The following is an 18297-nucleotide window of genomic DNA, read 5'->3' on the forward strand; positions in this document are numbered from 1 at the left end:
AAGGGTTTGTAAAATGACAGATCTCAAAGTTTTGGGGTATACGATACATAAAATTGCACTTTGCAAAGAAAGTTGAGGGGCGTACGTGCACCCCTGACCCCTACCTAGATCCGCCACTGAAAGAAAGATCGAGGAGATGTGAGCTATAGGCTACTAAGGAAGGTGCAGGTGCAAATGCAGATAAAAACTGAACAGAATCTTGAGAGAAGAGAGAGAGAAGCACATACATCATAAAACACAAACACATATGTGTATATATAGGGTTCAGGGAACATGACGAATTCAAGACTCCAGTATTAGATATTTTTGTTATCGTGTGTACTTTATGTATTAAAACTTGTACCAGTGATGGAGTTTTGCAATTGTTTTAGCTTATACTGATAGCTGGTTAATGATTATATATGTAGTTTTAATTAATATACAATAGTAATTATACAAATTCAGTATAAACATACATTGTGATTGATGTTAAATCAAATGTATGGTGAACATAAATAAGTGAGAGTTAATCATTAAACGACAATCATTGGATCAATTCTTCTTTTATTTTTCTTTCAAATATGGAATAAATTGTGAAAATAATAAGTAAATGTCTCAAGACATAGGTTAATCAATAAATTAACTGCTTAAAACGTTTCATTATAAATCATCATCATCATCATCGTACTCAGTATATCCCACCAATAGCAAAGCTATGGTAGGGTCTGAGGAGGGTAAGATGTAGACAGCTTTACCTCTACCCCATAAGGATAGAGAGGCTACTTCCGGTGAGACCCCCGGCTCGAAAGTAGTTTTGCATCAAGCCTTGGACATAAGGCACATAGCACTCAATCATCGGGACACCGACTGATCGGTGCATGTACCCTTGTCTTTCGGCTATCAACGCCATTACATGATGCCTGATTAACCGTCCGTCACTTTTAACGTTATTTTCACGAGATTAGTAAAATAACGTCAAAATTAGTGCAATTTCACTTTTGCCCACCCGAGGGTTCACACATATATACATCATATGAAAGGCAAAATGTTGGGTCAACAACCACCTTGCCCATTATATTATGTAATTTTATAATGAAAACGTTTCATTATAAAATTACATAATATAATGGGCAAGGTGGTTGTTGACCCAACATTTTGCCTTTCATCACTTTAATTGTGTAGCTATTTCATTACATTCTGGGTTTGCAATGAGAAACAAACCTTAATTCTCTACAACATTTGTACGTGTAGGGTGAGGCTTTCTATATCATATTGTAAAGCGATCCGGGCGGGAGTTAATTCAAGTATCCATTACGTCCTTTTTATCACCTTGTGTAGTTAATGTTAAGTGGTATTAAACTAAATTTCTAGTCTTGGTATTTCTTAATTACCTTTTTTCATAATGGTTAATACAAAACTAACCTAGTTTTAAATCGACGTGAAACTCAAACCCTCAACATCATGGTAGATTCGGATGGTTCGTATTAACTAGACTAGCTAAAATCAATTAAAACAAATTTGGTATAAATGTGTCGCCGCTAAAACTTAAATTATGTGTAGTGCAGGTTTGGTAAACAAATGTGTGACGTTATATATGTATGTATATCCAAAAGCAAACTTTTGAAATTTAAATTTAAATATGTTAAGAGCTAGCTAGATTGTTTAGTGATCAATCTTACCTTAAAATTGCACAAGTGAAATATTTAAAAGCTTATAGTGTCTGATATTAAATAAATAAAAAAGGCTCCATTATAAAAAATGACACCTAATGAAATTTTTAGAACTTGTAAATATTAATAACTAGTGTATTTTCGACCCACAATATTTATTTATTTTTGGATACATATACATAGTTACATAAGTTTATTAATATTTGCAATATTATATCATCATTTTGGTATATTGTATATATACTTTTCGTATGAATTTATCTTTTTGTTAATGTATTTGTTTTTATGTGAATTGATATTCGCACAAGTTGTTCCAATCTGTATCCTAATATATTAGGATTTAGGTCGTAAGTTACATTTTGTTAATGTCTGAAGAGGTATGTACCCGCCTCAACACCAATCAAGGCGGGTCAACCCACAAGATAAAGACATTATCAAGGCACAAAGCCAAAACCTAGGCGCATGGCGCATACAAAACATGCTCGGGCATCATATGCTCGCGCATCACATATGCGCGCGGCGCATCAACGCGCGGCGCATATCACATGCTCTTGCACATCACATATGCTCGCGCGTCGCATATGCGCGCGGCGCACAATCGCGCGGCGCATATCACACGCTCGTGCATATCACACCTGCGCATGAAATATCTGCGCGTGAGAATAAAAAGAAGACTTCGCGCATCCTCAGGATGGGCGCATATCACACGTGCACATAATCAACCTCGTCCTTATTCAAGTCAGGATTAGGGCGACCTTGATTGTGCACGTCAGACAATCTTCTAGAAGGCATCTTTTTAAGGAGTAAGAATATGCTGATATTGACAGCTGCCAAATGAAAGGTCGACAACTCAGCATGACACATGTGCTACCACATAATTACAACCAACGAGAAAGCGCCAGGTGTCCCAGAGGACACATGGCGCAGTGCGGTTGGAGGAGGCCAACGAGGCTGAGCCCAACCAGTGGAAACCCTAGCACTATAAATACAGCATCAACTCCACTTTGATGGGACATTCATTCACACTCAATCATTGACAGTTACAAGCAGTGATATCACATTCAATCACATTGAATTATATTCACTCACAGTCAGTTACAGAGAAAACACACAGTCACACAAATCAAGAGTATTCAGCGATCAGCAATACTCTTGAGATTCACTTACATACAACATTATTATCTTCTCAAAAAGATACTGATTCTCACGCCGGAGGGTTACCCCAAAGAGGACCCCTCTGTCCCTTTCTGAGGGGTAAGTAACGGCGCTGTTCATTTTGTAGGTGGAAGAACTCGGATCCAGAAGAACCATCGGTGAAATAGTTTAATCACACCCGAGGAAAGTAGATCTGCTACCAGTGAGTAGATCCACGTTTCTTCAATGTCATTATTTAAGATAAGTTTTTCGATCTGTATTTCATGGAACTTGTGTATGATAAACTCTACTCTATATTTTCTTATGATGGCACATACGGAACGAATATGACAAATACGTAGAGAGAGAGAGACAGAGTAACATAGGAAAGGAGATATCTTTAGTGAATCAATATATTGTCATGAAACACGAAAGGCAACAACAATAACACGTGACTGTACTACTCACCAGTTAAGTAATGACCACGTGACAGCAGGTGACATCCACGTGGGAACAACCCTAGCAGTGGACCTTCGGTCCCCTTATCACGGCGCATGGGATTTTGTTCTATGAAAGAAAAATGACATAATAATAATAATAATAATAATAATAATCAATGTTTTTAAAACCGTTTTTTACTCGTACTGGATTAAGCTAAAAAATGATACAACCGGTTGAACCGGGTTATACTAGGAGGTTCAACCGGTTAAATAGTTACCTTATAATTTCCTATAAATGCAACTTTCAACTCTAAAAATAATCCAAATGTAAATGATTCCATAACAAAAATTAACTCAAAAGTTAATCCATATTGAAAAAATAATAGAAAAGCACTCAGTTTTAAATAAATAATACTAAAGTTTACACGTTTAAATGTTAAATGTTGGGTTAAAAGTAATTTTGAATACATATGTGCCGCAAATATCAAAAATTCCCCAGACTTAAAACCGGTTTACTGGTAAAAACCGGTATTTTAGAAAATAAAAACCGTACGATATTCTAGCAAACCGGCTTAAAATACCGGCTTGTTGTGTGAAATCCGGTTTAACCGGTTCAACCGACCGGTTTGAACCGGTTTTTAAAATATTGAATAATAATAATAATAATAATAATAATAATATATTGGTCTTTAGGGTTTTGTTCTCCACCCATCTTTCCTGTCAACTTTTCAATAGTGTTGAATTTTTAATGCTTGGTTGATGATAAACATTCGTGTCTTCATTCCTCCCAAACAAAAAACATGATAATATATTATATTCCACTAATGGCTAATTGCGTCTATCAGTGACAACATAAAGAACAGTAAATCGAGGATTGTGATTTATATACGGGTCCTATTGTCGAGGATATATAAACTTCTGATTGGTGTCATAGATCATAGATGTACTTAAATCATTTATTACGTACTTGCTCATAGTATATATCAATACGTTAAGAACACGTTAAGAACTTCTACAAGTATTGATAAGTTGGAAATTTAATGAAAAATTCATTTTGTTTACTTGTTTTGGACACAAATAATTCTTTATATTTGTTATATAATAATTATTTAGTTGCTTATATATGTTGTGCTATGTAAGTGGATCACAACGAACCAAATTGTGTTTAAAATAGAGCTAAGATAAATGAGATATAAATGTTTTAAGTTGTGTCGTTGAAACCTTAAAATTGCGACAACGGAGCTTATCCACATCGGTGGAAAAATAAACCATGTACTTTTTTTACAACATGTATTCTTGTATAACACGACACGGCTAGTTTGCAAGTGTGTAAAGCACTTGATGTGCACGGGAACGGGACGGGGGGCGATGGATATAATGTGGCATTTTGATGGCTCACTTGGCACTTTGCGCGTGAGCTACCTTTATATTAGTATTTTTTACTAGTGGTGTGCTGGTGCACCGGCCAGCTGGTTAGGTCGCAAGCAAATGAACACGGTTGATCTTGGTGCTCATGTTTCCAGTACATATAGAGGCCATATGAGTTAATTTGTCTGAGACACGCAGAAAGTTCTTGTAAATAAAAAGCATCTTGTAAACTTCTATAACATTATATAAAACATTTTTGCTTACTATAAATCAAGTTCCATTTGTTTATTTTACGCACATTAATTTAATATCAAAATAGGATTATAGTTGAGAATATATGTATTAACTAATCTTGTCCTATGCGGCCTTAATTTTACACCACTTGTTTTACAATATTCTAACCTTGAATGGATTCAAAAGGAAGACTACATATATGTCACTACACTTGATTATTAGAGTACTAGAGCTGTACGTCTATATACAAGGGCTATACGTTCGTATACAGGGTTGTATGCATGTATACCAAATGTATACACTCGTGTATCGAATGACATGACAGATATGACAAGAGTAAGAGTACGTTAAGTATATAGCCTTTGAAGGGTAACATCACCCATGGTTGTAGCATACGATTATGATAGTGAGGTGAACAATATTGAAAAAGAATGGCGTGTGGCGTAACACAACTAATAGTTTAAGTTGCTTTTGTCGATCACCAGATTTTTAAGGACCATTAATGTAGATATTATGCTAAAGCTAAAGTCCCCACCTGAATTTGTCGAGTTGTGCTTATATTTTTCACTTTTGATCCTTTTTCTTTTAGTTTTTTGTATTCTTTCCTTTTACTTTTTCCGTACGTGTTTGTATGGTAGCTGATTTGAAAACGTGGGCCTGTTCGGCTCCTATGTTTCGTCCCTTCTATGAGACGTTATTATTATTGTTATTATTGGTTTTATTATTACAAGCTATACTCCGATGATTTTCTTTAGGGGAGGTCACTAGTTGTTTTCAACAATTATTAAAACAAATTTGGTTGAACGTGAGAAAGATTTGGGCCTCAAGTGAAATGGTTTTTCTATTATGTTTAAATAATTAGATTTTTAAATAGACATATTGGATTATGATTTGAATTGTGGTAACTTTTTTCTAAATGGGGATAATTGGGTTAAAACATGATTTTAAAGGTCAGAAAATAAAACAAAAGGTTACTATTGTCTCAATGTTGGCTCGTATAAAAAGTATTAAAAAAATTCTAGTATATATTACTACATATAAAAAATTTTGTAAAAAAAATATTGTTAAATAAAGTTTCTTCGAGTTGTCAAAATATAATTGATACACTATAATCAGCGTAATTGAACAATTATCAGTATTTAAATTATTTATAGTTTTTAAGTCAATCTTTACTATTTCAATTGTGCTAATATTTTAAAAAAAAGCCGATATGTTATCATGAAGGCCTTTTTGTGGCCTCTTTTACATGTTTAGAGACTTTTATATTGTAAAATTATGTTATTATGAAGCTCAACGTGCGATTATTCTAGGCTTCTAGACCTCGTTTTACCTGAGCACACACAGGCTAAGTGCTCCAGGCAGGTTTGTTCATTGACCAACCTTTCCTTCACTAAGACTAGATGGAAAATACAACATTCAAACTACAAAATAGTAGGGATGAGATTAGTGTAGTACTGGTATCAATATCGAAAGTATCAATACCGAATACGAGGAAAAATGAGTACTGGATATATAACCAATACCGGTATTTCGGCAATTTGCCGCTTCAATACCGCTTTAGCATTGTATTTTTATTTTTAACATTTTACAGGTCCAAACTAGCGTTTTAATTTTTCTTAACAGCAAAAAAAACAGCTTACGCTGATTTTATGTAGGGCAGAACTTCTAATTGCTATATGTCATTGACTTTCATTAATTTATTGAAAATTTTTGACCTATTGTAATAAAAATTCACAAACTGAAGATTTTTAAACCTCTTACAAAACTATAACCAAACCAAGTTGACAAAACCATATTCACAAAACTGATATCGGTGGGTTTTCAAGGAAAAAAATAAAACTGAATTGAGACTTGAAATATTTAATACGAATGGAATATAGTTGCTTAAAATTCGCATTGGCATAAAATAGACAAACACAATCAATGATATTTTTTAAAATCGAATTAGGGTTTCTAAAAAATCTCTAGATATATCTTATATAAATTCAATACAAATACCGATTTTTACCACAAAGTACCGGTATCAATACCACTTTTTACCAATACCGAGTTTATGAAAAAAGAATACTGATACCGGTACTGCTTACAATCTTTCGGTATGATATTGGTACTGTACCACTACAGTAGCGGTATTCTGGAAAAAAAAGCTCATTTCTACAAAATAACATCAATACCAGATATAAGAGAAAATCAATCCCAACAAAATAGCATCATGTTTCCAAATATGAAAAGATCTTACAATGTGCTCTTGATGTAGAATTAAATCAATAACATCTACATTATACATCACCTTCATATTAAGCCATGACATGCTTCAAACAGTAGCTCAAAAATTATAAAAAATATAATAGTAATAAAACTAAAAGGTTAACAAAATACCCTTCATCCTACAAGTATCAAAAGCGCACAGCCATAAGCCCAACAACAGGTGGGTCCCACTGGTGCAATTTAGCTTGCTATGTAGCAAAACAAATTAAGCCATCAATATACAAATGCAGCATACTTTTTAACGGTTAAACGCCACATGGCAAAGATTGTATGGACCAAGAATAAGCTAATGCTCATTCTTAGCACGCGCCTTGAGTATACCAGGAAGAGGAGGTGAGGTTGAAGGTCTAGCCGATAGTGTGGTGGTCGACTGTGGCTCTAGCGTGGGTGATGGGCTCAAGCACGCACCACCATCCATAGGCCTATCGTTTGCCATGTCATCACCACCTTTTGATTGGTCGCATAACTTCATTGCCTTAAGAACATGATTATCATCATGTATTTCAAAAGGAGTGCTGCAATTGTGACAAATATAAAACCAGTATTAAAGGTTATAATTCATAGACCAAGTGTAATTATCTTATTTATTTACCTATTGAAATCAAAATGGAACAATTGCATGTCTTCTGACATTTCCACCTCGACGGTAGCATGAGGTCGAGTCTGCAATTATAAGACGGAAAGATGCTAATGATTTTCTTGTAACATCACATGTTTAACTAAAGATGCAACACACATGATATTTGGTTAATTCATCAAAATATCATGAAACATGTGGACCTTTTAATTATATGACCAAAATACCCTTCCAAAATGACAAAATAGAGAGAACCATGTGGTCCATAACTAATCATATCAATAACATCCATACAAGAATATATTGCAATTGATATGGATATTCAAGAATGATATTTTTTTTTCGCTCCTTCGAGAAACAAGCACGAGAAATTTAATTAACAAAAGTAAAAAACAATAAACAGTTGTACCTGCACCAGTATAAAAGGCAAAGCCACACCACCCGTTGGAGCATTTCCAGAGCTATATAATTGTTCGTTTCGCTGTATCAGATTCTGGAGACCTACGTACTTTGTATGTGAAAAAACGACAAATTAGTGCAAAAAAGAATCATCAAAAATCAAATTCCTGACACATTATTATTGTTATGTAAATAAATCTGAACATGACTAACAAAGGAGAAAATATTCTCACTTGATCTTCTAGCTCTCGTAAATAAGCCGATTTCTTCTCAAATCTACTCTGTATAGCAAGCCGATTCTTCTGTGTTTAAGAAAATATAGAGGGGTGAATTTGGGAATTGCCAAGTTTGCCCTTTTGATAATTAGCATTAATGTATAAAAAGTTTGCAATGAGAGTTGACCTTTAGCTCTTCAATATTGCTAAAGTTTGATTGAGGTAGACCCTTCCAGTGTATTTCCTTTTTATCTTTAGAAATAATGTCCATAGCCATTAGAACATTTAACGCATCGTATACCCTTCGACGAATATTTTTCTCATTAAATTGTTGCTGTGGCAAGTAATTGCATGAAACAAAAAAGATGATAAATAAGCAAAGAAGAAAGATTTGTTTAATATTTTATTCCAAAAACAGATTAGGTGGTAACATGAACCTGATTGGAAGCTTGAACACCATTTCCAGGGTCCGCAAATTCAGCTACAAGTTCATCTGCAACCTGGAAATGCAAACATAGTTGTTTCAAACAGTTAAAAATTCTTTTTATGTGACCATGACATATGGCTTAATTTGTTAAATGTTTGTGAATATTACATGCATTTGAGTTGATGGCAACGGTTCTAGTAAAATTGTAAATGTTAATACTTTTTTTAGTTCAGTTTTTTGTTAAAAAAAAAGAATAAAACCTTTATGATCTTAAGAGAACATATGCTTAGTTGCTTACTTTTTATGTTGAAGAGATGATAATGGGAATCAAACACGGTTTTGCATCCCTTTGCAGTTACAGTTTCAGTATTTACTTGCAATCCCGAGTGTTATTATTTAAAATAGTTGTGTTTTGTATTTTACATATTGATACTAAAAAGGAAGTATGCAAATGCATGTTAAGGTTTGAGCTAACAAATGATGGCCAACACATTCTACTTTATCTTTGTTGAATTTGGGATAACAGTAGTACAGCATCTCTCATTAAATTTTATATTGCACATTAGACCCTTACAATATTAACTAATTAGCATAATATATCTAAATAACTCAACATTCCACTCAAGACGAGTGATACTGTAATAGATATCAATCATCACTTTGTTAAGCAATCATTAAGTGCTGTTTTAACTTCACATAGTTTGAAGTCAGAGCTCATATATTCAAATAAATAACCAATAATCTTCGTGCGTTTAGTGTGATTATGCTACTGAACTAGACTGTTTGCAATATTAATCGTGTATTTGTACTTTAAATGTCGTATATCTTTAACTTAAACTAATCTCCTCATATTCTTTTGATGCAATAGCTTCATCAAGTAATGAAGGGATGGTGAGTGACACATTGGTCCAAGCCCTTAAAGTTTAAAATGAATCGTGGTGGTTCAAATCCGCTTGTAAGTGAACTCTCTTCGCTCATGTGCCATAACATCAATCTTCTCCACTTCCATCATCATCAATACACTCCGAGCTCCCGTGCACATTCCTTCTAATGTTTTCACATATGCTCTTGTGCTAAGACACCAGGGGGTCCGGACTCAAAATGTACACAAAATTTCACATACAAAGGGGGGCGGGCTCAAATTTTGGCCAAAAACGGTTAAATTTACACTACGTGTAAAAATTTTCGGACGAAGACGGGTAAATTTAAGCTGCTGCGTAAAAAAACAGCGGGGCCAGGGCCACCCCGGGCCCTAAGAAACCTTCGCCAATGCTCTTGTGATAGACCACTGCCATAGACCTTCCATCTTGTTCCCTCGAGTTTGATAGCGATAACTATATCCATTGCGTTACATGTATTGGCTTCGATGTGGCGACAACTAACTAACTAGGAATCGCTAGTTTCATCTAAAATACCCTAGCCATCCTCTCTAAGATCTCTAATTCCAAACTTCACAAGTCACAATTGACCGTCTTTTCTCAAATCCAACAAGAAACATGATATACTACTCAAACACACAAGATCGCGACTTTCTCCGTTCATCTATATAACCTCATATTCATACTTTTAACACTACATGCTAACACAAATGACGCACATTTAGCCGACTAGGTGTGCCAGGAGTGGTGAAAAAGGGGTGCTAGAGGAAAGAAGAAATCAACATTAACCTCGCTAGAGAGTCACGCAATTAAAAAGAAATCAAAATTGCTAGAAGAAAAGAAGCGGAGATCAGAGTCGCTAGAAGTGGATGATACATGTTGAATTACTCATCTCTCATAAAGAGGCCCCTCTATAATAAATGAAATATTAGTATATTACAAAGCATGCACGTACAATATTACTATGCCTAAATAACTCAACAATCTTCCATTCTTGATTGATCTTTAAGTCGAACAAACGTTACACTCACTTAAAACTTACATAGTTTGAGATAAAGTGATAAACGACAAAAAGTAGCTACGGAAAAGGGCGAAATTAAACAAAGAAAATAGATAAGAAAACTAGAAACACTAGCAACAAAGGAAACAAATTATTATCAAAATAAGAATAATGTCCACCCATATACAGATATTAATGTTGAAGAACAACAACTTCATGAAGAGTTCATAACTAGCATGAGTGCTTAACGCCTTAAACACTTAACTTTTTTATGACAATCAAATTCTAGATTGTAATTCTCTTTATCTAAATGCTTGTTTACTTAAAGTATAGCTGTTTATAATAGATATGAATTCAAGTGGAGTTCATGGTCACATTGTACCAGCATGATTATAATTGCAATTGTACTTCCACTTATCATTTAAGAAATTTTCTTACAGTTCCTCGGTAATTCATTCTTAGTTTTGTTAAGAACTATTAACTTAATGCAACTCAGGTTTTGTTCCTTCTCTATGATTATAGGGGTGACGGGTGTCCACGGTTAATAAAAGTACATCCAATGACATAAAAACACCAGGAAAGAAAATCTATAACTACTTAAATTTTGGTACATGAAAGCGCATCCATATGGTAAACATTATTCTCATGCCACAATAGTTTTAGCAAACAATAACCATAAAGTTTAACTGATATGAAAAAAAAAATTGAAAGTGACCTAAAAAACATGTAAAAGAAAGTAGAAAAACACTAACCTCATTGTAAGTAGTACTTCCCTTGCTTTCAACTTTCTCGCACACTATGCAAATCAAAATGAAAGTAAACATTAATCATAACAAAAAAAACGTTACAATACCCAAAATAAGAATATAGTATAATGCTTCTTAAATATTTTCGTGTCAAATGCAAGCGTCACAAACAACAATTATTTTAAATATGTATATTTCCTTTCTAAATTGAGGAGAGAAAACAAGTTGCAAACCTTTCATGCTAAACTGCCTGAGACCTCTACCATTTTTATCCGCTCCAGTTGCACGTGGAGCCCGTTTCTTCTTCGTATTACTGCACAAAGATGCCCATCACTTAAGTATCAACTAGTTAATCCTGAGTATAAACCTTTAATTATCAAAAAAAACATATAGTATTTTATGCTCAGATAACAAATATATCTATATACGTCCTTGTCGGGAATTGAAAACAGATAGCAGCATATGCTAAGCAGCATAATAATTGCACAGATTTAAATTTTAACTTTATATAGAGTAGCCGAAAACAGTTAAATTTTAATAACATAAATGCACCCAATATCTTTATTGTTTATGCTTTACCTTCCATGAATATACTAGGTTACTACGCATATTCAATCATTTTTATATAATTTGAGAAAAACCTTAAACGAGCCTAATCTCGTCTGCGCAGTGTGAAATTAATACAAAGAAGTCCAAAAGAGTTAAAATTAAAAAATATACAACGCTCGTTAAAGCTCGACGATCCTAAATAAGCTTCCCATACAAGGCTCGAGCTCAAGCTCAATAACTAAACGAGCTTTATTTGATGCATGACACAAGCTCAAAAAAGCTCATCTCGTTTCGAACTTTTTATCAATCCGTTCTCGAGTAGCTCGCAAGCGACTCGCCTCATTCGCACCCCTAAATCTATCCAAATTCACAGTTTATAACAACCACATTAACAACCTACACTAAGGGTATCCATAGTGGGCGACAAAACAAGGTAAAATGTGGTCTTTTTTTGGTGAACACCGCCCCCAGGCGACAAAGGGGCGAAATTGGGGGGGGGGGATGACTATTTGTCGCCTGGTTTGTGTCTGTATTTGTGTTTATTATTATTATTATTATTATAATTATATGTGTGTGTGTGATATATATATATATATATGGCTACAACACCATTACACCCCTGTAACAGAAACCCACCCTTTGCTGACTGGGCGCCACATGGCGCAAGTCGCCCCATTTTGTAGTCCCTCCCCTACACATAACATAACAAAACACTGAAGCTTCTAACATTTTCAAATTTTCTATCAAACAACACCAAACTAACATAAAAACCGACCGCAAACAAACCCTAATCTTAAACACCAATTTATCAACCAAATTGTTACCAAAATCAAAAAATAAAAAGTACCCAGTAACCCCTTGAGATCCAGCATCATCAGCATGAATATCAAGATAATTGAGCTTCGAAATCGTTGAGTTGCCAACAGAATACGCCGCCTCACTGCCGCTGGTGGAAACCGATTGACCGGAAACTGTGGTGCCCCATGACCGTCTGGATAAAATGGGTGATGGATTATTATTGTTATTGTTGTTGTTTAAACCTTTCATGCTAAACTGCCTGAGACCTCTACCATTTTTATCCACTCCAGTTGCACGTGGAGCCCGTTTCTTCTTCGCATTACTGCACAAAGATGCCCACCACTTAACTACTAACTCGTTAAACCTTAGCGTAAACATTTGACTGGCTAATAAAACATATAGCCTTTTATGCTCCGAGAACACGTATATATACGTCCTTGTTGGAATAGAAAATAGATCACATATGCTAAGCAGCATAATAATTGCACAGATTTAAATTTTAACTTTATAAAGAGTAGCCGAAAACAGTTACATTTTAATAACATAAACGCACCCTATATCTTTATTGTTAATGCTTTACCTTCCATGAATATACTAGGTTAGTATAAGTTTTCAATCATTTTACATATTTTTGAGAAAAAACTTAAACAAGCCTAATCTCGTCTGCGCAGTGTGAAATTAATACAAAAAAGTCCAAAAGAGTTAAAACATAAAACTATACAACGCTCGTTAAAGCTCGAGCTCGAGCTCAATAACTAAACGAGCTTTATTTGAGGCACGGCACAAGCTCAAAAAAGCCCGGCTCGTTTCCATCTTTTTATCAATCCAATCTCGTGTAGCTCGTATGTGCACACCTAAATCTATGCAAATTCACAGTTTACAATAACCACATTAACAACCTACACTAACAAAATACTAAGGCTTCTATCATTTTGAAATTTTTCTATCAAACAACACCAAATTAACATAAAAACCGACCGCAAACAAACCCTAATCTTAAACACCAATTTATCAACCAAACTGTTATCAAAATCAAAAATTAAAAAATACCCAGTAACCCCATGAGATCCAGCATCATCAGCATGAATGTCAAGATGATTGAGCTTCGAAATCGTTGAGTTGCCAACGGAATACGCCGCCTCACTGCCGCTGGTGGAAACCGATTGGCCGGAAGCTGTGGTGCCCCATGACCGTATGGATAAAATGGGTGATGGATTATTGTTATTATTATTATTGTTTAAACCCATGAATACCCACCAAAATTAAGCAACGGTTATGAATTTGGGCGGATACCCAGATGAAATTAGGATGTGAAAACTGAAACAAGTAGATATTGGTGGCGATTATTATTATTATTATTATGGGTCTTGGTGATGGTTTTGTGTATAACGTGCTGAATTATTGTTATTAACTCTTCAATCGTTCCATAGCTACCGGAGAGGAGGGAACCCAAAACAGGGTTTAATTTGTTTTTTTCTTTTTCTTTTTCTTTTTAAATTATAATATTATATATTATATTTTATTACATGAAAGTTGGATTTTAGTAATCTCATATTTTTTTTCCAGTTTGCTTATAATAATTACATCTTAGAAATTAGTTATTATCGGTCCCAACTTTCACACTAATTGTTTTCATTGGAAATACGTTAAAAAAACTTAACATTGTTAAGTTTTATATAACTTTCAAACTGATGTTTTAGCTTTTTGATCGGAATGAGGATACGAGTCGATTGATGTAAAACTTAACTCGAAGCAATGCTCCAGACAACTTGATTTTTGTTAATGCGGGATTTTAAATTTCCAATTAACAAAATCAAGTTGTATGGAGTATCGTTTCAAGATAAGTTTTACTTCAATCGACTTGTATCCACATTCCGATTAAAAACCCTAAAACATCAATTTGAAATTTGAAAAAAAAAACTTAACGACGTTAATGTGAAAGTTAGGACATAATGAGATAATTATCGGCTAACTGCAAAAAGATGGGATTACTAAAATCCAATTTGTCTTATTTATCTTAATTTTATTAATAAATATATGTTTTTATAGGTGACATAAAAAAGTTAATTTGTAGATTTTATAATAATTGTGGGCGCCTATGAAAGGCACTTAGTCTTATGTGGAAAAATGAGAAACGGGATTCGAGGATGAGAAAGAAACTCATTTAGACATAATGTTATAACGATATATTCGTAAGGAGAATGTGAAAGAGAAAGAGATATGGGGTGGGGTGGGGTGGGGAGGAGAGAGATAGGTGGTCAACTAACGTGGAGGTGGGCAAGTCGCTCGTGAAGAAAGTAGCGATAAAGATGATTTAAGACTCTTGTGATTTAGTTCTGCTTATTCAAGTCAAACGGTATGATGTCTTTCATGCTTGCTTTTTTTAGTCAAGTAGTATGATGTCTTTCACGGTTTAATGATAATTGTTTTATAAAACATTATGGCATCTTTAGTTTGTGAATAGATGGGTAATATGGTTTTTTTCTACATAAATAGTTAGTGTGACGGCAATAATGTGTTTTAATAATAGTTGCCCTCAATTGGTTAAGAGTTCTAGTCTTATAGTGAACAACGATGTAGATTCAGAAGTAGCATTTGAGGTTGTGAGTTAGTAGTTATAAGAAAAGCCATCAAAGGTTCATGATAACACACTTAGTTTTGACAAACAAACACTTTATTTTTGAATTTTCTTAAAACGACAAACAATTTTGTACTTTATTATAAACATGAATGATTTTGTTGTTTAAACTATGTTATATGTATGATAGATGGATGGTGACTGGTGAGTGATTCCGTTTGTGTAATTTACTAATCATATACTTGTGTTTTGTTGATAATCTCAGTTTATATCAAGAAGATAAAGTAAGTCAAAAATTTTCTAACTCAAAATCAAATGGGAGAAAAGTAAAGAAAGATATATAAGATTGTCTAGGTTCACTTTGAGCGATTCAATCATGAGGCGTGAGGGAAAAAAAATGCAAGGTGGGACCGTTGCTCTTATGTGTATGTTGTAGACCTAATGTTAATGGAACAATGACAAGGAAAATACATGTTATGTTAAAAGAAAACCCTGATAAATATAAAGGTTTGAAATAGTTATTTGAAACTTGGAAATTTAATGCGCGAAAGTTAAAATAGATTTTGTGAAAATGATAATAGTTGATGGGCACCTGTGTCCAACATGAGGGATCAATGAATGTTTGGAACTATAGAAGCGTTTTTTAACAGTGCATTTTATAGATAACGAGAGAAATTTACATAAAGGAAAAGTACCTTTTAACATGTAATTGTCATTTCACTTTTTAAAAGTATTCTACCAAACTTGACTACTTTGTAGTTGAAACTTGAAAACATCTCCATTATGTGTCGGACACATAATATAACATGTGTTGAGGGATTTATTGGAAGATACAAACCTTACATATAATGCATACAAAACTTGGTTAGATATACAAGAAGTGTTAGATAACACGACAGTCTTCCTTTAGAGCTGAAAGATTTAGACTTGTGATCGATGTAGATAGAGATCGATTGAATTGAAGGATTTACTATGTCATGATCGCTACTAGATGGAACCCTAGATTTGATATGTTACAACAAATAACTGAAATTTTGAATTTGATGGTTTTTATGAAATTAAAGATATGAGTTTCTAGCATGATTTGAAAAATGAAGTTTCCACCGTAAATAATGATGTTATGCTAATACAAACCAATAAAAGTTGTATAGTTTTATAAAAGTATCAACGCGTTTATATAACATAAATAGTTTTTCATAACATGTATATACGTAATGCACTAACCAAACCTGCAAAAATTTAAATACAACTTAAATAAGTACTGGTTCATGTGAATTTGCTAATAAAATACTTAAAACAAGAATTTAACATGCATAATTTTTTTAATATTTCTGAAAAGATCACATTCTTGTAAGTAAATTATGTGTAAAATATTAAATTATAAAAGGCTTGTAAGGTAAAAATAATTAATAAGAAAACTATATACTAAATGTGTCTTGCTACTCTTGGGCTGAAGGGGAAGCAGGCTGGGGCTTGTTGGGCCCTAGGCGGCGAAGTGATCTAGGTTCCTGGGCTCATGGCCTCATCCCGGATAAGGTTTGTTTTTTTTTTGTTTTTTTTTATGAAAGGAGGTAGTATATGAATAGAGTAGCTTTAAGAAAATGACCTAACGAGGACTTTCGGCCTTTAGGATGGGACACTTTAACGAATGCAAAGAAAAACCACTTTGGTGGTGACAGATGCTATGGACCCCATATTACTAGCCTACATCTTTGACGTGCTTGTTTACGGACGAGATGATAGACGTCTGTATGGATGAAGAAAACCTTAAAGATATAAAATATAGTTTTATAAGATAGATAATCACCAAGGGCGTAACAAAATAATATATTATTGTCTTGAAATTGGGTGTGTCGATGTTGGCACTGGTAACGGCTAGCAACAACCGTGAGGTTGTGTTAGCGACCAAGGGGAGGCGACCTTTTTGTCAAAGTAATTTCACGTAATTATTATCATAACTATACTATAGAAATGAGGTTAGTGGCTCATTAGTAGAGACAAAGTCTTTAAAATACCAAAAAGTTAGGAGGTCTGGAATTCAAGACACGCATATGACACAAATTTAATAAATATACACACACTAGAGACATATTTTGTTGTCATGGCCCCTTGATTTTGATAACTCAGCAACAGTATTGAGGTCGGTCCTTAAGTCTATATAATCTATAACTACAATTTCTAACACCTATTTAATGCACGTGCATATGTAAAGGTGTCGCCATACCTAAAAAAAAATCTGAATGTTCAAAAGTGCATTTAAATAAAATCATGACTTCACTTTTTACCTACCACAAAGGATTAAAACACTAATATGTATTTGTTTATACATTTTCGATTCAACATGTTTATTAGATTTTTAGACCACAAAAATATGTTAAATTTAACTCTTTTTCATATTTCTCACATAAGTCTCATTCACTAATGGTTTGTCTGATTTAAGTCACATAGGCGTAACTATTTTTGGTCAAATTGTTTCAATTATGGTTGCTACATCAAGAGTCTTATCTTAGTTACGTTAACTACAAAAGAATTTAAACTCTGATCGGACCATAATATATATTCCGGGCTTATAATTGCCCAACAAACAATACATACAAGGAATGTGAAACACATTGACTTATGTTACCACCGACTTCACCAATCAAGTAATCAATAACATTGTTCATTCAAGTGTTAAAGTAGAGGCGATCAAGGTGATATCTAGGACAAAAATTAGGGTTCTTACTTCTTAGTTTTTTTAGAGTTGTCTCACATGCTAAACCTTTACTACAAACCATATAAAAACCCCAAAATTATGTAAGTGACCCGACCCGGCCCTATAAAATCTTTTTGACTGACCCGACTAACCTGAAACCCAATTAACCTGAACCCGACAAACCCATGTTGTTGACTAATTTTTTTTAATCCAACCAACCCTACACGATTAGCATCGATACCTGACTAGATTGACCAGATTAACAAGGTCGGCCCAACAGTTATGTTGGGCCAAGCAAGGACTTAAGGCCTCACAAAAAATAAGGCCCCCATTTAATTGTTT

At 34.0% G+C, this 18297-nt stretch overlaps 1 protein-coding gene across 1 annotated transcript; it reads right to left on the bottom strand.

The window, feature by feature from the left end:
* Positions 1-7238: 7238 nt before the first annotated feature.
* LOC143553709 (transcription factor-like protein DPB) lies at positions 7239-14083 on the bottom strand. Its single transcript, XM_077043642.1, has 10 exons — positions 13733-14083; positions 12732-13004; positions 11569-11648; positions 11342-11385; positions 8722-8784; positions 8472-8618; positions 8303-8371; positions 8080-8178; positions 7686-7756; positions 7239-7608 (listed from the first exon to the last, which is right to left on the bottom strand). The coding sequence occupies exons 1-10, from the start codon at positions 13927-13929 to the stop codon at positions 7380-7382; spliced, it is 1272 nt and encodes a 423-aa protein (XP_076899757.1). The 5' UTR covers positions 13930-14083; the 3' UTR covers positions 7239-7379.
* Between the last annotated feature and the right edge of the window lie 4214 nt (positions 14084-18297).

The sequence above is a fragment of the Bidens hawaiensis genome, unplaced genomic scaffold, assembly GCF_021521415.1.
Source record: "Bidens hawaiensis isolate Kalapana, Puna unplaced genomic scaffold, B.hawaiensis_p1.1 tig00017353_1, whole genome shotgun sequence".
In the NCBI taxonomy this organism is placed as follows: Eukaryota; Viridiplantae; Streptophyta; class Magnoliopsida; order Asterales; family Asteraceae; genus Bidens; species Bidens hawaiensis.

Bases quoted from the DNA above. Each gene is read 5' to 3' on its own strand.
- LOC143553709 (XM_077043642.1), bottom strand. From the start codon at position 13,929: ATGGGTTTAAACAATAATAATAATAACAATAATCCATCACCCATTTTA. The intron at 11,386-11,568 runs GTTTGCAACTTG...TGATTTGCATAG, and splicing joins CAGGCAGTTTAGCATGAAAG to TGTGCGAGAAAGTTGAAAGC. The intron at 8,619-8,721 runs GTTCATGTTACC...TACTTGCCACAG, and splicing joins GTGTTCAAGCTTCCAATCAG to CAACAATTTAATGAGAAAAA.